Raw genomic sequence first — 20,799 nt, 5'->3', positions numbered from 1 at the left:
GCTTCTATTCAGGGGTTCCTTAGATCTTAATGTGTTTTGTATTTCTGCATTCACTGATATCATATTAATTTCATATTTATGAAATAAGCGCTGTAAGTAATATCAGCTACGTTGGCCAGGCCTGTTTATTAAAGTCCAAGAGACCCCCTTAAAAACAATAAGCAAGTTCTTAATCCTTTGTATCTTTAATCCTCCCCAAATAAATGGCAAATATGGGCTGAACATTATGTTTAAAACCGTGACATTGATAGAAACATTTTAAAACATAACTTAAGCATTAAAACATACAAATACTGTAAATACCTTAATAACACCAAATGCATTAAATAAAAATAAAATGCATTTTCAACAGAAGGATTTGGTTCTTTTATCCTGTTCTACGCCAAGTTTACCCCAGTGGCTAAAATCTAATGCAATCTATTTATGCTCATTTTGGAATTTGAATCATCTATCGGAGATAAGGATGAAGCTGTTTAATCTTCGCTTTCCTTGACAGGCCGATCCTAAGAGGGCCAGTCCGTGTCTTGAGTGGTGTCACTCTTCTAATCCCATGAGAGAATGTCACTGCTGGGGAGAAGATAAGATATCTTATCATTATGTGCAGGGAAAGTGTACACTTCACACCTCAGTAATGATATCCTGATCTGCATAACATAATAGATAAATAACAAAGCCCAGCAATGGTTAGAGCAACAGGCTCAATTTGACAGACACATGACCCCCCGGGGAATAATGATTTCTGTTTATTTTTATTAGAAGTCGAAAGCATGATTTCAGGCAATTCCGATTTGTCACTCCTGGGGGAAAAAGGGGGTGGGGGCTGTCTGCAATTATCTATGGTTTCCAAACACAATGACAGGCATCTACGTGATACAGAAATACAGCTCGTGTCTGCGTCTCTCGCTGGTCGTACATCTGCGACTTTATACAAATGCCACTACAAGCTCTTCTCTGGGGTACAGCCGTATGTCTGAATGTGCAAGTACTGAGATGCCCAGTTTGCAACCATTGGTCGCACCATCAAAACTTGCACCAGTCCCATGCCGGGTGTAGATTCTCCTTCAGAGTATGGCCTCCACAATGTGAGCAATTATGCAACCATTGTGGACATTACAGTGACACTCCCATAACATGCCCATAAGACGGACTATCTCTGTGTGCCAGCTTAGCCACCTCCCTGTCACCGCCCACAACACCCAATACATTTCCAAGAAATCTCTGTGACCGTGCCTCTCAATCGCAGCTGCAGCTCTGAGCATAGAGACTCTGGACACGTGCACAATGCAACTTAGAAGCATGGGGGGTCCTGCGCTCTGGATTTGAACCTTGGTATGTTAGGGACCTAACCGAAAGAGGTTACCTGGATATTAGTGGGTAGGCCCATAAGCTTGGCCATGATTATGCTAAAAACCTCTATTGATTGCATTTATATATATATCATTAATAATCTGGAGTTGTGCACCTGAGATTTGTCTGTTTCTGTGTCTGCAATTAGTCTCATCAGGTAGCACCTCCCTTAATATATAGAGTCAGGTTGTGCAGCCCAGAAATCTTTCCCATATGCTCCATGCTCCATTTAATGTGCTTTACTGCACTTCTGAGAGAAATGAGATGCCCTCATTCTGGGCTAGCACCCTACCTTATTGGTTTAAAAGCATGTAGTATGGTAATGTATATGCACACTGTATTAGGCACAATTCTAGGTAAGTCCTAAAAGTTATATACTGTAGTGCAATTTTGGTTCATTTTTGGGGCGTGGGTCCCCCTGGATTGCATTGGCTGGTATGTCTCAGGGCACTGCATTATAACACATTTTCCATTATAACACATTTTAACCCTTCACTGTGTGTTTAATATATATGTACTTCACCTTTTTTTATTTTCATTCCTTATATGCAGCTGTAGCTGCTCTTAACTATCTCTTTACACTGCACTTTTCTTACTATGCTGGTGCCCTGGGGCAGCTTGGCTGGGGCATTTTTTGGGGGGTCCTGCGCTCTGGATTTGAACCTTGGTATGTTAGGGACCTACCCGAAGGAGGTTACCTGGATATGGTGGGTAGGCCCATAAGCTTGGCCATGATTATGCTAAAAACCTCTATTGATTGCAAAATTTTATTGCATTTATATATATATATTATTAATAATCTGGAGTTGTGCACCTGAGATTTGTCTGTTTCTGTGTCTGAACTTAGAAGCATGAGCAGATGAAAAAAATCACTTAACTACGGTCAACATCAGCAGTGCCACCGACTCAGAATCAGACCCATAGTCTGGTCAGCTGTGTCGCTTCAGCTAGGTACACACTATACAATTGCCAAGCCAAACAGCTAGTAACTGTTTGATACTTGCATATGTTGTATACAGGTTGGGTACGGGATGCCGGCACTTGGGATCCCTGCGGTCAGAATCCCGATGCCGGCAACCTGGCAGGGTTAGGATACTGACATTTATCGGTAGGGATGTGCGCCGACCCCCCTGTTTTGGTTGTGGATCTGTATCTCTTTCGTGTTTTGGATCTGGATTTGGTTTTGGCAAAACCACCCTTGCGTGTTTTGGTTTTGGTTATGGATCTGTATTCTTTTTTTCAAATAAATCATAAAAACAGCTAAAATCACATAATTTGGGCATGTTTTTGTTCCTACAGTATTATTAACCTCAATAACTTTTATTTCCAGTCATTTATAGTCAATTTTGACCACCTCACAGCTCACAATATTAAATTCATCTAGGTTAGGCCAAAAGGTTGCATCCAGCTAGCTGGCTGACTAAGCTAAGCGACAGCAGTGGGCCGCACTAACATGTGGCAGTTCAGCTTCCAACATGGCACAGAGTGGCGTTGCAGTGGTAGACAGGATGGCAGTTTAATAAATTATATGATCCCTAGGAAGTTTAAAAACCAAGAATGTTTTTATTAATCAAAAACTCGGTCAGAGACCCGAGGGAATTGGAATACGTTTATGAGCTGAAGACAGGGAAAGGACGGAAAGATTGATTAGATTTTAATTTATTTTTTATTTTAATGTTTTGATTCTTAAAAAAATGTATGAGGGAAGATCAATGTAGGATCAAGTTCTTCAGTTCCTAAAAGAGATCTTCGATCTTGAGGATATTTTTTAATTTTGATACATCTAATAGAAACGAGGTGGCCTTGCTTGTGGAGGTGCTGCAACAACATACTGTAAACAGACGTTTACTTTGTACTCAGGGAGGTTGTTAGGGATAATGGGACCAAGACTTGCTGTTTACATCAGAGGAAAGCAGCCTGTAGTTCACCGGCTGAACTAGAACTCCCAGCATCTGTGATGTTTGCTGGGCTTACTGGAATTTATGTGTCAACAACAGGTGGCATGCTTTAGGTTACTTCAGCCTGCTTTACGCACTTTATGTACCATGCAAATGTGTATGTATGTGACCAATATACAAAACTAATTTTTGTATTAAACGTATTTGCACTTTATTGCACATATCCTGGCAGGAAGATGCTCTGTGCTGCTGCTCATATTTACCCACCCCATCAACTTAGTGGTTCAGAATTTTTTTTAAATGAAAGGGGCATACAGGAGATGCTGTCTGTGGCCATCACAATTTCTGGACATTCATCAACATAATTGTGTGTATAGATATATACCATGGTTTTATGAATACAACCGGTTGTTTCTATTTTTTAGATTGTATTGAATGTCAATTTATATACTCTTTTATGTGTTAGAAAATAAAACAACAATTGTTGTGTACTATACAAGTAATCTTTATTTCACATATCAGACTTCATGATACTAATACTTATAGCGCAAATTATCCTAAATAAACTATCTCTACATGCACAAACTGGCTTTACAACATAGGTAAGACCAGATGTCGTCATCATCATCATCCCCATCAGTGTGTACATCCTCTTCTTCACACAATATTAATTTTTCCCCGCTGGAATCCACCATTACAGATGCTTCTGTAGTTTTTTTACTTAATTGCTGGTAAAGGTCTTCCTCATGGAATTTGTAATTCATTTTGATGAACATCATCTTTTCCACATTTTGGGGAAGTAACCTCCTAAGCCAATTGCTGACAAGGTTCCCGGCTGTGCTGAAAACTCTTTCAGAGTACACACTGGAGGGTGGGCAACTCAGAGGACACAGTGTGCTGCACTCAGATGTAAGTACTTGTACAATAGCCGCTCACCGTCAGCTCATACAGCCCGGGGGGTCCGTCTGCTCCAGCAGGTTCCTAACTCCTGATGGTGCAGCACGCTTGAATGCTGCACTGTGGTGTGCATGCTGACACAATAGCCGCTAACCGTTGGCGCAATTGTCCCAGGGGGTCCGTTTGCTCTGGCAGGCTCCTGACTCCCGATGGTTGAGTGCAGTGGGCAGTGGCTGATAGCAGCTGATGGCGGCTGAAAGGTATTGCTGATGCGGTCTCCAAATGCAGACAGGAACTGACGCAATACTATATTATTCCCTTGACGTGTTTCTCCCCTCTCACAGGGGTTTTATCACACTGTGTCCCCTGATTCCAACGGGCACGGCGGATCCATTGACGGAGTCCCCTTTCCCCACCGTGGATTTCACTGAGTAGTTATTTAACAATATGACATTGGAATATACAACTTTGCCATTTGTTTAAATTCTCCATCAGGATATCACTTTGGGAATCCCATTCAGTTAGCCCTGGGGATACTGTGAATGCTTTACACTCTTATACATTTTGCTGCTTGTCTTCCCCTGGTTTTTTCCCCCTCAAATTGGTGGGACATTAACCCAATATTTATTTGTCAATTGTGTTTTACAGCTTTTAATTGTCTATGAGATTAATCAATTTACCATTGCCATATGGTTAATAATACAGAAACCGTCTGGGCATTCTATGCAATTAATTTTGTCAAATTGAATTCTGTTGGTATTAATGCTAATAGGAACTGCAGTTCTAGATTTTATGTGTAATAAATTGTTATTTTTACTAATTATTTTTATTATTGTCTTTGTGAACATCAGCGCAGACATATTATTATTGTTCACCAAAATATAGTGATCTGATTTCTAGAGATTAACGACCCTTGGATCCTGGTGAAGTGAATGAAGGACTTGATCGACAAGTCTGACATACTTAGCAGAATCTCTCCATTTTAGCTCCTTCTTCAGTTTCTCCAACTGCTTTTTGCAAAAGTCTGATTAGGGCAATGACCTGACTCAAGCTGGCAGTGTCAGAACTTCACATGTGGCAAGTTCAAAGGGTTTGAGAACCTTGCACAACACAGAAATTATTCTCCACTGTGCATGACTAAGGTGCATTCCCATTCCTTTCCCTATGTCATAGGTCATTGTGTAGCCTTTGGATGACCTTTTGCTGCTCTTCCATCCGCTAAAGCATATAGAGGGTAGAATTCCACCTAGCTACTACCTCTTGCTTCAGCTGATGGCAGGGCAAATTCAATTGTACTTTTTTTTTTAAGTTTTGCACCACCAAATTAATTGTGAGTAAAAATGGCACCTGTTCAAATTCACCCAGATGTAATGCTCTTATAATATTGGTGGCATTGTCAGAAATCAAAAATCCCTAGAAGAGTCCAAGCAGGGTAAGAGTTTTGCCTCTTGTGAAACTGGTGATACACAGAATAGCCTGCCTCTGAATGAACTGGCATTTGTTAGATGCTGCTGCTGCTGTTGCTATTTGTACTGTTGGAAGCAATACACATACCCAGTGGGCTGTCACAGTCATGTAATCTTTAGATTGTCCTTTCCCGCTTGTGCATATATCTGTGGTTAAATGGACAGTGGGTACAACAGCATTTCGGAGGACTCTAATAAGGTTTTTTTTATGTCCTTGTACAGGCTGGGAATTGCTGTTCTAGTGAAGTGGAATCTAGAAGGGACATGGTAGCAGGGACACAGGACCTCCATTAACTGTCTAAAACCCACTGCATTATTGGTGGATACTTGACACACATCTGATACCAGCATAGCTGTTATGGTGTCAGTAATCCGCTGTGCAACTGCGTGACTGCTGTCATACTTGTTCCCCCTTGTAAAGGATTGTTTGACAGTCAATTGTTTTGTTAAACTCTAAAAGTAGTCTTCTTCCTGGTCCCCTTCTGGGATGAACATCCACTCACAGCAGCAGCAGCAACAGGCATAGCACTCAAGGATCCTTCTGAGGAATCACAGACAGGAGAGTCAGTCATGCTTTTGAAATTGGATGCAGCAGGACTTCTTCCAATCGTGACTGAGGATGTTGATGATGCAGGTGTTGGTGGTGGAGAGTTAACAGAGAGAAGGGAGCAGCTAGGTGATGCTGGACTGATATTTACGTTTTTAGCCAAAGGTTCTGAATTTTGCAAACAATTTGGAATTTAATGAATGTGCTGCAAGTGACATAACAGGGAGGAGGTTCCTAGATGGTTATGGTCCTTACCTCTACTCACTCCTGCTTTGCAAATGTTACAGATGGCTTCACAAATGTTGTCCAGATTTGGGTGGAAACAATTCCACACATGAGAAGTGGATGTTTTTGTCTTTTGCAGCGGCATGACAATGGGCTTTTTCACACCATGGGCAACAACTGTTGCCTGATTTACACAAATTACATCCTCGGCATCAACATCCTCCTTATTAGCGCCAACAACAGAAATATCCTCCTCATTCTCCTGGTGCTCTTCCACAGCAGCATCCTCAATTTCTACATCAGCATTGTTATGGGAACCCCTCTGGAATAATGCAAAATCACAAGGACATGAAGTACAAAACACAAAAATATTTATTGAGGGTTGGAAATGATGGCAGGGTAATGCAGATGAACTTGAAAAAAGTCAATAAGCAGGGTGCACAGGAACTGTGCTGGAAATACAGAAGAGCTTGCATGAATAAATAACTGCAGACCGGTAAGTAAACACAGGTTGATGGAGATAAATGGTTCAGATATGCAAAAAAGTCCATAAACTTCCATAGGCTGGAGACACAGAGCTTGTATGGGTAATACCTTGGTTTTGCAGGCACACAGAGCTAGCATGAATAAATGACTGCAGACGGGAAAGTAAACACAGGTTTCTAAATTGTGACTGAGATAAATGGTTCAGATATGCAAAAAGTCCATAAACTTCCATAGGCTGAAGACACAGAGCTTGTATGGGTAATACCTTGGTATTGCAAGCAGGAGGATCCCAATGAAAAAGACAGACAACTGGACCACAGACCAAATGAAATACAAGGTTAACACACAAACAGATAAACAATGACCAGCACTCACTGCTGGTTGCAGACTGCCTATAAGGCTGGCAGACAGGTGTGACTCATGATGTAATAATCACAGATTCACCAGACAGCAGCACCTCAGGTCAGAACCAGAACATATCTGAAAGATCTGGTGACCCCTACTGGTGAAAAAGCAAACAACACAGAAATCACAAACAGACAAAACTAACAAGCATGTTGACTTGTGCTGCTCATCCCCAAATTTGAAAGAGGTCACACAAATGGTGGAAGGAGGATCCTCTTCAAGTACAGTATTGGAAAGGTCAGGGTCACACATGGCAACCACGGACACACTTGGACTCTCAAGGGGATCTGTGACTTTTCTGAGCACACAGTTGGTTCATGTGCCTTAGCGATTTTAATTTTTTTGACACTTCTACAGGGAGAAGGGCTTACATCATCATAAGATGCAGAACCACCAGTCATAAATAAAGGCCATGGTCGCATACTTTCCTTGCCACTTCGTGTAGTAAATGGCATATTGCCAATTTTTGTTTCTTTGCAGGTAACTTAGCTTTTAATTTTTTATTTTCTTTAACACTGTAAACATTGCTTGTTTGATTTACATGCCCTGACTTAAGCCCTTGGGCAGCGGCCTTTGTAGATGATGTTGACGGCCTTGTATTGTCATCATGACTGCTGACAGCAGCTGCAGCACTAGTATGTGGTTCCAGCTCTCCTCTTATTTGATCGTCCTCCATATCAACAAACTTACAGTGCAGTCTGAACGGCAGTGTCATCGAACAATAATATTTTTTTACACTGTGGAAGAGCACCCCTGGCAGCAGCCCCTTGATGAACAACACAGTACCCATTTATGGACAATAAAGCACCCCTGCGGAGTGCGAACAGACCACCTGCAGAGTCACAAATATGTGGATGATAAACTGCAGCCTGGCCAATAGTGTCACCAAGCAATAATAGCATAGCTACTAGATAGCACACACTGAAAATAAAAAATATATTTTTTTATTTTTTGAGGAATTATAATTATTAATAATTTTTACTTTTATTATTTTTACACTGGGGTAGAGTACCCCTGGAATGACAGAGCACTCCCAGTGGACAACACAGCACCCCTTTATGAACTGCAGCCCTAGCCCCTTGATGGACAGGACAACACAGCAACAGCCCTTTATGTACTGCTGCCCCAGCCCCTTGATTGAGAGGACAACAGTGACACAGCAGCACCCCTTTATGTAATGATTACTGAAGCCCCCTTTATGTACTGCAGCCCCAGTCCCTTTATGGACAACACAGTAGCAGCCCTTTATGTACTGCAGCCCCTTGATTGACAGGACAACAGGACAACAGTGACACAGCAGCACCCTTTTAAGTACTGATTACTGAAGCCCCTCTTTATGCACTGCAGCCCTAGCCCCTTTATGGACAACACAGCAGCAGCCTGCAGCCCAATCTCCCAACAGGACAACACAGTGAAACAGCAGCACGTGCACAGACAGAGCAGCACATCTGTTCTGTACACTCTCAACAGCCAGAGTGAAAATGGCTCCGATCACCAGGACCTTTATACAATCCAAAACCATCAAGAATCTGATAGCGAGAGGATGACGTGTTTTGCCTCATTTTTGGATCCGAGTCAGGCAGGAAAACTCGAGCCAAACTCGGATCTTGGCTCGGATACACAAAGTTCAGGTGGGTCCGGTCCCGGAGAACCGAACCCGCTCATCTCTACTTATCGGTCAGTATCCAACTGCGATTCCATGCGGCTGAATCGCAGTTTTGCGCACAGTAAAGATGCACTTTTGTGTACGCAGTTAAAGGTTGTCATACGGTTGTGTGGTAGTCGCATTATTGTGTATGCAACTGGTCGCACAATAGCGTATACGTACTTCCGGTTGTGCTGCCAGGTGTTTAAACAAAGCTGTTGAGGTTTACATTCTTTTCAATTGTTGTCAATATCTGGGTTAACGTGTATTTTTTCTGCGCAGGAAAAAAGTGTGTAGCAGTGAGTATTTGTTGGTAGGGGTAACTTGTTCCCTAAAGTTACAGGTATCGTATGACCTTTAAGGGCTAAGTGCTAGCCGCTCGGTAAGCAGCTTACCGTTCTATACACAGTAGCAGGTGTACATGTTGTCTTTGTTGTAGAGAGGTGCATGGAAGTAGCCGACATAAACTTCCATAGGTGTGGAAGTTGCCTTCTTAAATCTTATCCGGGTGTGTGGAGTAGCCTTCTTCAAATCTTCACAGGTGTGTGGGCGCTGCCATTTAAATCGTCCACAGGTAAGTGAAAGTATCTTGACTGTCTTTCACCAGTTTAAATCTTTATTGAAAAACGTAGGAGTTGTCTCAGAATGGGAGCCATGCAAACAATAGAGATGTTAGACAATGATGTGCTGCTAATGGAAGCGCCGTTTGGATCGGCCCGTCGTATTATGCATACTAAGTACGGTACTTATGCAGTAAGGTATTGTGATGTATGGTTTAAAATGATGATGAAGAGTGTTAGACCGTTTCCAAGAATTGGTAGTTTTGATAAAGATGTATTATATAATGTCCGGGATCACATCAGTCTGATGCGCTCCCGAGAGACAAAGGTCAAATATTATGAATGTTTAAAGTTGTGGCAGCATGAAGGGGACGCGTGGCTTAAAGATGCGCAAGCGACGCAAACTAGCGTTGCGAGCACATTGCCAGAGAATGCATCCGCGACGCTGAATTGCAATGCGGGCGAGCCGCGAAATGGAGCACACGTGCAGCAAGGTAGCGTTGTGGAAGGTATTGCCAGCAGTTCACGTGCACCACCCCCACCTTATGTGGATGGAGGTGCAAGTACAGTTATCAAAGATACCCATAAAAATGTAACAAGCAATTTGTACCCTCTCTTAAGCAACTATAAAGAAAATGTTCATGATGTGGATGATGAGCCTATTGTAATGTCTGCCATTTCCCATGCTGTACAAATGATAGATGCTACGCCACGACAATCACGAGTGGTGCTGCCATCTCCATCGGTAACAGCAAGGGAAGTGCTAACACCCTCTGCACCAGTAGAGGAAGTTGTTAATACCATACGTAGCAACAACAGATTAAACCCCCAGCCAGGTAACAAGGTCAAAGGTAGCAGCGCTACCGGTCTGCATCCCATTCGGACAATAACTGTTCCGAATGGAAATGCAGATGCGAACGGTGTAGTGCCCACGAGGGAAGTGGTAATGCATTGTCCTTGGACAAGAGCAGAACTAAATTCCATCATAAATGATTTCCCCGATCCCAAAAAGGAACTAGCCAAATGTCAGAGATTTTTGAGGAATTTGGGTAGTTCTCATGAGCCAACTAATAAAGATTGGCGTGTGGTGTTAAGGGTCAATCTACCACGCAATACCGACGTGACAAAATTTATCACGGATTGTGTATTGGATGATGACGTTCCCTTAACGGACCAAGTAAACCAAAGTAACAGTTCCCGTATTGTAACTCAATTGGGTATATATTTTCCGGTAGTAGTTAACTGGAACAAAATTTTCACCATAAAGCAAAAGGAGAGTGAATCTGCAGAAGAGTATTGCGACCGGGCTCTGCAGGCTATCACCCAGTACACTGGGATAGAAGATATTAAAGATAGCACTCACTACAGGGGAATGATAGTCACGGTACTCATGGACGGTCTTAAGGAAAACTTAAAGACTCGGGTTCAGAGCTCACAACCTGGCTGGAGGGGAGTCACAATAGATATACTCATAGAATCTGCCATAGAACATGATAAGAACATCTCAAAGAAGAGAGAGACCCAGAGCGAAAAACTAATGGCTGTCAGTATTCAAGCTCTGGAACGAATGACGGTAATATCACAGCCAACAGACACACTTGCATCGACACACACACCTACACCTGAACAGTTATATGCCCTCACTAATCCCACACAACAGCAAACACAGCTCTATTCTACTAACCCTACACAACCACAGGTCCCACACTACTCACAAACTTCATAACCCCCACAATACCCTTATCCTCCATATCCCTACCCATATCCACCACCTTTTCCCCCTGCTCAAACCTCACAACAACCCGTGTCTTCATCCGATCCACGAATATGTTTTAATTGTAACCAGCCAGGACATTTAAGTAGAACCTGCAGAGTAAAATGGGTAGGACCCCAAACCAGAGAGTACCTGGATATCCCCATAAGGGATATGCACAGATACCAGCAAATATCCAGCAAGCACCAGCTCCAATTGTGGCCGTTAATGCTTTATTGGAGAATGGTAGCCAACGCTAGGGGTCAGGTCATACCTGTATTCTACAGATAGTCAGGTTAAAGGGAAGTACTAGGGAAGAACCGGTCATGATGGTTGATGTAGCTGGTACTGAATATCATTTTCTTGTAGACACAGGGGCGACCAGGTCAGTGATAAAATCTCCCGTTAATTTACAGGTGACCAACGAGACAGTACCAACAATGGGTGTAACAGGTAAAGTGCAACATTATCCTTTAACAAAGTCCACAGAGGTTACTATTGGGCCGTTGCATACCAGGCATTCTTTCCTTCTGGCTGCTGCGGCTCCTACTAACCTGCTGGGTAGAGATTTGTTATGTAATATGGGATGTGTCATATATTGCACCCCTGATGGTGTATTTCTAGATATCCCAGAGAGAGTTGCGCACGAGGTGCGGGATATGTTGGACACTCCCTAAAGGATAATGTATCACTCTACCAGTTTAAATGAAAATCCATCTCAGGTAGATCAAAAGTTTTCCCAAATTCCAGATTCCCTTTGGACTAAGGATAGACAGGACACTGGATTAATGGCAAACGTAAGCCCCGTAATAGTAAATTTAAAAGGCGGTAGGCAAGCTTCAAAAATTCCCCAGTACCCACTAAAACAGGAGGTAGAATTAGGGTTTTTTCCAATAATTGAGCGATTACTGCAACAGGGAATTTTAGTTCGTACAGCTAGTGTAGCCAACAGTCCCATCTTTCCGGTGAAGAAGAGTGGTGGGAGGGGTTATAGGGTGGTACAGGACCTTACAGGTGTTAATAAGGTAGTAGAGAGCCAATTCCCCGTAGTGCCAAATCTAGCTGTCATTCTTATGCAGATCCCTCCAAACGCAACCCATTTCACTGTCATTGACCTCTATTCTGCTTTCTTCTCTGTGCCTCTTCACCCTGACTGTCAGTATCTATTCGCATTTACATACAGAGGTGTGCAATATACATGGACACGGTTGCCCCAAGGTTTCATAGACAGCCCCAGTATCTTTTCCCAGGCATTGCATGACTGTTTACAATCTTTTCAATCTGCCAATGGATCTGTTCTAATTCAATATGTGGATGATTTATTGCTGTGTTCTGATTCGTTTATATCATGTTTGAATGATACTAAAGTTTTGTTGCTTCATCTCTCGCATTCAGGACACAAGGTGGCTAAGGACAAACTACAGCCATGCCAATCCAGAGTAAAATATTTGGGACACTGCCTAACCCAGGGGTTAAGACATCTCACAAATGATAGAATCCAGGCCATACAGAACATGACACTGCCGCAGAATTAACAGCAAATTCGTACCTTCTTGGGAATGTGTGGATACTGTAGAATGTGGATCCCAGGTTTTTCTATTTTGACCTTGCCTTTACAGGACTTAATCTCTTCCTCAAAGCCCGATTGTGTCATACACACAGAGGAATCAGAGCAGGCTTTCCTTAATCTTAAGGATTGTCTGACCAAAGCACCTGCATTGGGAGTACCTGATTATGAAAAACCTTTTGATTTGTATTGTACGGAAGCCGATGGTTGTGCTGCAGGTGTCCTTACACAAAAACATGGTGATGCCAGTAGGCCTGTAGCATACTACAGTGCCCAATTGGACACTGTGGCGAGATTACTCCCCACCTGTTTGAGAAGTGTAGCAGCTACCGCTTTATTGGTGAGTAAAAGTGAGGACGTAGTATTGGGTCATGATATGATTGTATACACTCCCCATGCTGTATCTGCTCTGCTGAACTCTGCTCAAACCAGACACGTCTCTTCAGCTAGGTTTTCCAAATGGGAACTAGCTCTAATCGTACCTGCAAACATCACTGTTAAATGTTGCAGCACACTGAATCCAGCAACGTATTTACCATATGTACAACATGATGTACAAAGGGTGGAAGGAGACGAGTTGCTGGCGGAGGGTGAGTTCAGCGGACATAATGATACACACGATTGTATAAAATATCTGAATCAGACCTTTACTGCTAGACCTGACATACATGACACACCTTTAGAGAATGTAGATGTGACTTTTTACATGGATGGGAGTTGTCATAGACAAACAGACACAGGTGAATTATGTACAGGTTATGCTGTCGTAAATGACACAGACATCATAGAAGCCAAACCTCTTGGTCCTCCTCACTCAGCCCAGGTGGCAGAGTTAGTAGCACTAACTAGAGCGTGTGAACTGGCAGCAGGCAAATCTGCTAACAATTACACTGACTCGAGGTATGCGTTCAGGGTGGTGCACGATTTTGGGGCTCTATGGCGTCTGAGAAATTTTATGACAGCAGCAGGCACACCAGTTGCACAATCCCGACACATAAAACAGCTTTTAGAAGCAATCCAACTGCCCAAAGTGGTGGCAGTAATCAAGTGTAAAGCCCAAACATGTGAGGATGACCCGGTGACACTGGGCAACAACAGAGCCGATGAAGCTGCAAAATGGGCAGCAGGGTTAAAAATGTTTTCTCCCTCTGAAAAAATTATGTCTTTCCAAACAATTGATATGCTGAAATTAATTGAGATGCAAAATTTGTGTTCAATTCAGGAAAAGTCCATTTGGAAGTCCAAGGGATGTGGGCAAGAGTCCTCCGGGCTCTGGAGGGACGGACAAGGTAAGCTAGTAGCCCCCAAGGCATATTACCCCAGCCTGGCTGAGCAGCACATGGTCTGACTCATCTGGGAAAGCAAGGTATGTGCGAATTGGTGAGAGCATACTGGTGCGCACCAGGGGGGTCATTCAGACCCACTCGTGAGCGGCTGTCCGCTCGCAAGTGGGTCGATGGTCCCCACTGCGCATGCGCACGACAGAGGGAGCTCCGTCGTGCGCATGCGCGAGACCCGACGAGCGAAGGACTTTCCTTCGCTCGGAGTGTCTCATCAAAGGGGGCGTGCTGTCTATGATGACTGACAGCACGCCCCCTTTGGTGGGCGTGCCGGGGGCGTGCCTGCCAGACGGAGGCGTTCCCAAGGGAACGCCTACCATCTGAAGCCGGCCCCACTGACATCACTAGTGATGTCAGTGGGAGTGATTTTGGCTCTGATAGAGCCAAAATCACTCCTGGCCTTGCGGTTGAAAAACCCAACCGCAGGTTTTTACTCGCAGTTCTGATGGTCGCAATGGTCAAGACCATCGCGACCATCATTCTGCACGCTCGTATATGCTGTGGGTGGTGACCCACAGCTATACGAGCGTCCAGGAGGACGCTCCATATTAATGGAGGTGGGCCCTGATTCAGAGCGAGCGCTCTGGTCAGAGCGTCCGGCTCTGAATCAGGCCCCAGGTTTTTCTTCACAAGCAGAAAAGATAGCAATGTCCTGTCTGACCTGCTTGAGGAAGAACATAGGGAAAGCGATCCCTATCGAACCGTCCCACATTCCACCGACTGATGGACCTTTCCAGGTGATACAAATTGATTTCATCCAATTACCACCCTGCAGGAATCTTAAGTATGTATTAGTGTGCACTGATGTATTTTCTAATTGGGTTGAGGCCTACCCAGCGGCCACTAATACTGCTGCGTTTACTGCCAAGAAAATAGTTCAGGAATTTGTATGCAGGTATGGTATCCCTAAAATCATTGAGAGTGATAGGGGTACTCATTTCACAGGTGATGTTTTTCAAAATATGTGTAAGCTGATGGGTTAATAGCCGACTTCACACCCCCTACTGACCGCAAGCCAGTGCCAAGGTAGAGAGGATGAACGGGACTATAAAAAATCATGGCAGAGACTGGACTAGGTTGGCCAGAAGCATTACTGTTGGTCCTGCATAGTATAAGGACCAATCCCAGACCCCCTCTAAATCTGTCTCCCTTTGAAATACTGTTTGGTAGACAACCTCATTTGATTATAAGTCCACAGGAAGACTTGAAAGGTAACAACGAGGTAACTGTAAAGTATCTTATATCAATGAGTAAGCAGTTAAAACAACAGCAGCAGAAACTGAAATTGTTGTCCAATGATATGCCTGAAACTAACTGTCATGATGTTGAACCAGGAGAATATGTTATGATCAGAAATTTCTTGCATTCAGGTTGTTTGACTTATCGGTGGGAAAGTCCACACCAGGTGCTGCTGACAAGTACTACATCTTTGAAGGTGGCTGAGAGAGATACCTGGGTCCATTCCACTCACTGCAAAAAGGTCAACCAACCGGTGGAGAAACGAGTCGGAGACAAGGCTGATAGCGTGAACCTGTCGCTCGTGAGCTTATTCCGGGAGGATTGAAAAGGTCGTAGTGAGATACCTGAAATAAAAGAAATCTGCAGGTTTTGTTGTGGCAATGTACCAGATGGAAGACCCAGAAATAGGATTGTTTGCAAGGGAAATGTGCTTAATGATAATGATGCATACCATTCCTTATGTTCTCCCTGATAATGTATATTTTATATGTGGAAGAAAAGCGTATAAGTGGCTCTCCCCGAGTTCAGAAGGTTTGTGTTACCTGGGAAGAGTAGTCCCAGAAGTTATGACCCTCACACATGTTGAAATGCTTGGTATACATAAAAACACACCGTCACCATATCTTCACACACAATATGAACACAGATGCAAACGAAATATGATACCTGGTGACGTGCACAAAGCCACTCAGTTAATTAGTGAGACAACTGGCTTTCAAGTTTTAGTCGCATTGGATCCCACCAGGATCACTCGGGGTACATTAAACTTTAGATATATTCAGGAACTTGCTAAATTGATACATAATATCACTGAGATGTACAATGACACATTCAGGTATACAGGGAGAGAATTGCAAGCGTACAAGAAAGAACTGGTGCAACACAGGCTAGTGTTAAATTATTTAACTGCTGTTACTGGAGGGTATTGTGTAACGTTGGCCACCCAATTTGGAGTAAAATGTCGCACCTATGTCACCAATGATACCAGCAACCCCAAGGACCGAAAGATGGATGAAATTCTGCAGCTAAAATGGGAATTTCGTAAGAACCATAATGCTTCAGTGGCTGAAGTAGGGGAGAAGATAGAAGGATGGGTTTCATGGCTGAACCCAGTGAAATGGTTCTCAGGTCTAGGGGAATGGGTCCAGGAAGTGATCACCAGCATAGGCAAATTCTTAATCCTTATTAATGAATGCATAAGATCCTGTATGAAAACGCTGAATATTAGCTTCACGCACACGCATCTGCCCCAAGTTAACTAGCGTCTTTACATCAAACCCCCACATACTCACACATTACATATTCACATACAAGGTTCCATAAGCTTTAAGGTATAAGATTCAAGTATGCACATTTACTATAATTGCTATGAAATAAAGATTATTTCGTAACTAAGGTTTTATACGTGATAAGTAAGCCATGTTTGGTATTGTACTGATGCGTACTCTCTCAACAGTATTCTGGTAATATCGATGGAGAGATCGCAACATGCATTCTCAACTTATGGACCGCAGAGACTTCAAGCAACAAAATGTACATTACATGAACAACTGTTAGGCTTTGCATGAGGCAGGAAACCAGAGACCTCCAGTTGTTAGAGGCTGGATTGTGTCTATTTGAACCAACCTGTTAAATGCCTTGTAACATATGCCCTCTCCTTTAAGACCAATGGTATTAGCAACAAACTTCTCTATTGTGTTGTTTATTCCTGGGGGGTATAAATATGTGTGCTCTGACCCTGGGTTCCTAGTCTTCGTGCTGAATGCTGATTGACGGGGGTTTCTTGCTGATGCCTACATCTGGACCAGAGAGCGCTGCATATGTATAACTGTACTTGGGTCTGTATAATTTATTTGCGCTAAGATTATATGAGGATCATAGCATGTAACTGCTGTACTTTTACTTGAATAATACTTTGTGCTTTGGAACCACAGGTTCTAGGTCTGGAGTCTTTATTTACTGTATGACTGCGTACGCAAAATAGCGTCATCCTTAGAGGTTTATAGGAAGGATATTAGAAGGTATAGGCAGGGGTATTTATAAGGTTCAAAGGCAGTATTGTTACCAGTACTTACCATCGGGATACCGGCAGTCAGCATTCTAGGCGCCGGCATCCCGACTGTTGGGATTTTGACCGGATCTCGTTGTATACACATACAACCAATGATTAACTGGTCAGATCGGGTGATTGGATCTATAGCACATTTGTAGTGTGAACACTTTACGCTCTGACCACTGACCTTTGTTTTATTTCCATGAGGTAGCTATTTAGGCAGATAATCTGTGCAGTGTGCATTCCTATACTATCATCACGACAGATAATAGTGAGGATCGGAAAAAAACAATTGTATAGTGTGTACGCAACACAAGATTTTGGAAGTTCCTTTCAAGACAAATTGTGAGTTAGATTGTATCGTAAGTGATATCTGAAAGGTGTGAAACCGGTATAAGTCTTACCTGTTTCCGTGTGCGATGTAATACTTATCTCTCTATTATTACTTGACCTAAAGGCTGGTATCCATAAGGTTTTTGCAGCATCCCCTGTAAAACATAACGTTACCATAAACTTTATAAGTGTTATATTTACTTGAGTTAAGGTAAGACTGTTGTGAAGATGTATTGTTCCTTACAGTGTGTTGCATAAAATTAAATAATCTGACATATTTAATTTATTTTCCTTTAACATTTTTCCTCTTTATCAGGTTTCTGCCGATGTTCTCAGTCGCAGACTAAACCACTTAATGCACAGCTAAAGCAATAAGGACACCGACAGAAAAATTGCCAACAACCTAAGTGCTTGTACACACAAGAGGCTACAATCAAATTATAAATAAGCAGTAAATTATACCAAAGTGTCTCTGATTCCATAGAGAGTAGGAGCATTACACAAATAAATATAATTGACAGGGAACATTTTCTTTATTGCAGTAAAATGCAAACCTAGAAATTATTATAGTTCTCTCCTTCCAAACATTTTCATCAGTAAAGGAAATCTGGGGCAGCTGGCAAGCATTTCAAATAAGGAAAATATTACAACTCAGCTAAACAATCTGTAACGATCTTTGATACATGATTTGGGCTTCATTGTTAAAGAAATATCTCCAGCTGGTGCTGATGCTGCAAAACTCCTCCCAGACAATCATGTTAATAAGTGAAAAAGTCTATTCTTTACATTGTTTGCCTACAAGCTGAAAAATAAAAGGATTAGTATATCAAACAAAAATGTAACAACTGTTACAAAAGGAATCGGTATGTAATCCTGGCGGATGAATAGCCGCCGAATCAAATACAGACAGTGGTAGACAGATGGATCAAAATCCCGACTGGGGCTGGTAAGCACCCTAACCCTCCTCTCTCCCTACCCTAACCCCCCCTTATTGGTTCCTAACCCTAACCTCCCCTCATGGGTGCCTAACCCTAACCACTCTTCCCGCACCTTAAACCTAACCCTCCTGGGGGGTGCCTAACCCTAGCCTCTTCTTAGTGGTGCCCAACCCCTCCTTTCCCTATCCTAGCCCTCCCGGGGGGTGCCTAACCCTAGCCTCTTCCTAGTGGTGCCTAACCCCTCCTTTCCCTAGCCTAACCCTCCCAGGGGGTGCCTAACCCTAAATCCCTCCGAGGGTTCCTAAACCTAACCCTCCCCTTGCACATATTAGTAATCACCCAGTTCTGCCACCACTAAGAACTGGTTCAAGAGCAGTCACTCTTAAGTAAGCCTTCAGGTATTCCCTGACTTATGTCACAGTACAATAAAAACTTAAATAATTAAAGGACACTGTAAACCTAACAATTCCCTGTATTGAGGTATCTATTATTTATAGAACCGAGCCAATCTGACCAGGAAATTATTTAAGAACACAAAGACAGAATATTTGAGGACATTTGAAAATGGAATTGCTTATAACAAAAACAAACATTGTTTAAAAATTAACAATCCTCTACATTCATTTAATGGCTTTTAAATGTTCTCTTCCCAGCCCCCAAAAAGCCATCTTCACTGGGAAGTGACTTACAGAGTCTGTGAGTATTATAATCAATTATATGACTGCATGTTATAATAATTGTATTAGACAGAAAATGAATACACATATAGACATATGAAACAATATTCAAATATGGATTCTTTAAGAAAATTGGTAATTTTTCTATTTTCTCTATCAGATTGGTATTGATATTCGACACGCCATGTACCTCATTTCACTGATTACAAAATTTATACAGCAATCTTCCTAAATTTGGATAATAAAAAGTATTGATTTAATGAACTCTCTGTACAGGTGACAACATAAAGACTTGCAAAACGTCCTCATCCACAGATGACATGTTGATTTTATCTTGTAGCTGGAGCCCAGGTCTTATTTTTCATAGAAGCATTCCGCTCTAGGTGAAAGGTCTCTTACATTCAGCATCCTTACACATAGTGATTTCACTGGTACTCATTGTAATATACAGAAAATAAAAATAGTGAGTAATACCAGTAAACTAACAGTAAACTTATTTCTATTGGCAATAAGAAAAAAGTAAATAATAGAATAGAAACAGTTTAACGCTAAACCATAGGACAGTGATAGTAATCCCCTCCTTAAACATTTTTTGACCACTAAAGATCTATGGGCCCGATTCAAACCCGCTCGCAAGGATGCGTTCACACACAGCCAGCCGATTGTTTGCATTCTGCGTATGTGTACCCATCACAATACATGTGCGCGAACCAGTGCGAGCAATCGGGAAGCGTACGCTCGCTGCGCATAGACTGCCCTGCTAACTGAGTGACAGGAGAAGCCGTTTGTGGGTGGTGACAGGGGTTGGCCACTAGAAATGGGGGAGTGGAGTGAACTCAGGCATGACTGAGCATCTCAACGCCGTTTAAGAGGTGCGCATAATTAAGAGGCAGCGTCATAGTACATGTCAGTTGGTTGTATTTCACACTGAAGCACTCGCAGTGCTTGCGGTAGGGTATAGTCAGCTACAAGCAGTGCGTTCCCTTCCGATGGTACCTGATGTACCGATGGTTGCATACACTTCCTGGAGATGACGTGCGCAAGTGGGCGTCTTAAGATAGGCTAGTGGGAGTCTGAATATACAATGCGATCGCACGCTAAGACATAGTGGGCGTGCTAATGTCTTGCCGTGTGATCGCTTGCCTTGCCGAAATTTGCATATGCATCTAGCGTGCGAAAGCATCTAGCGAGCTGGTCTGAATCGAGCTCTTTGTCCACATACTGTAGGTAGCAGGAAGAAGGCAGTAGAACAACAGTAGATCATCTGGCATATAGGATTAGAATACGGTATTGCTAGGAGACTTGGAGCTCTTGTGTCTGACATCAGGGCATGCGCTATAACTCATAATGCTAATTTGGGGTTTTATATTAGGGTGAAGCAATGACCCTGTCTGTGTCTGCATGTTACTTATTTCTATAATCC

At 42.7% G+C, this 20,799-nt stretch overlaps 1 protein-coding gene across 2 annotated transcripts in view; it reads right to left on the bottom strand.

Moving 5' to 3' along the window:
- Positions 1 to 448: 448 nt before the first annotated feature.
- RAD51AP2 (RAD51 associated protein 2) overlaps positions 449 to 20,799 on the bottom strand; it is a 44,509-nt gene continuing 24,158 nt past the window's right edge. For both annotated transcript variants that reach the window (XM_088468158.1, XM_088468157.1), the window contains 2 exons: positions 17,833 to 17,916; positions 449 to 567 (listed from right to left, as the gene is read on the bottom strand). In XM_088468158.1, coding sequence (XP_088324284.1) covers positions 449 to 567; positions 17,833 to 17,916 — 203 coding nt within the window. The remainder of the gene's footprint in view (positions 568 to 17,832; positions 17,917 to 20,799) is intronic.

The sequence above is a fragment of the Taudactylus pleione genome, unplaced genomic scaffold (genome assembly GCF_031769625.1).
Source record: "Taudactylus pleione unplaced genomic scaffold, aTauple2 ptg000081l, whole genome shotgun sequence".
Classification (NCBI taxonomy): Eukaryota; Metazoa; Chordata; class Amphibia; order Anura; family Myobatrachidae; genus Taudactylus; species Taudactylus pleione.
This window is presented reverse-complemented; position numbering and strand designations above follow the sequence as displayed.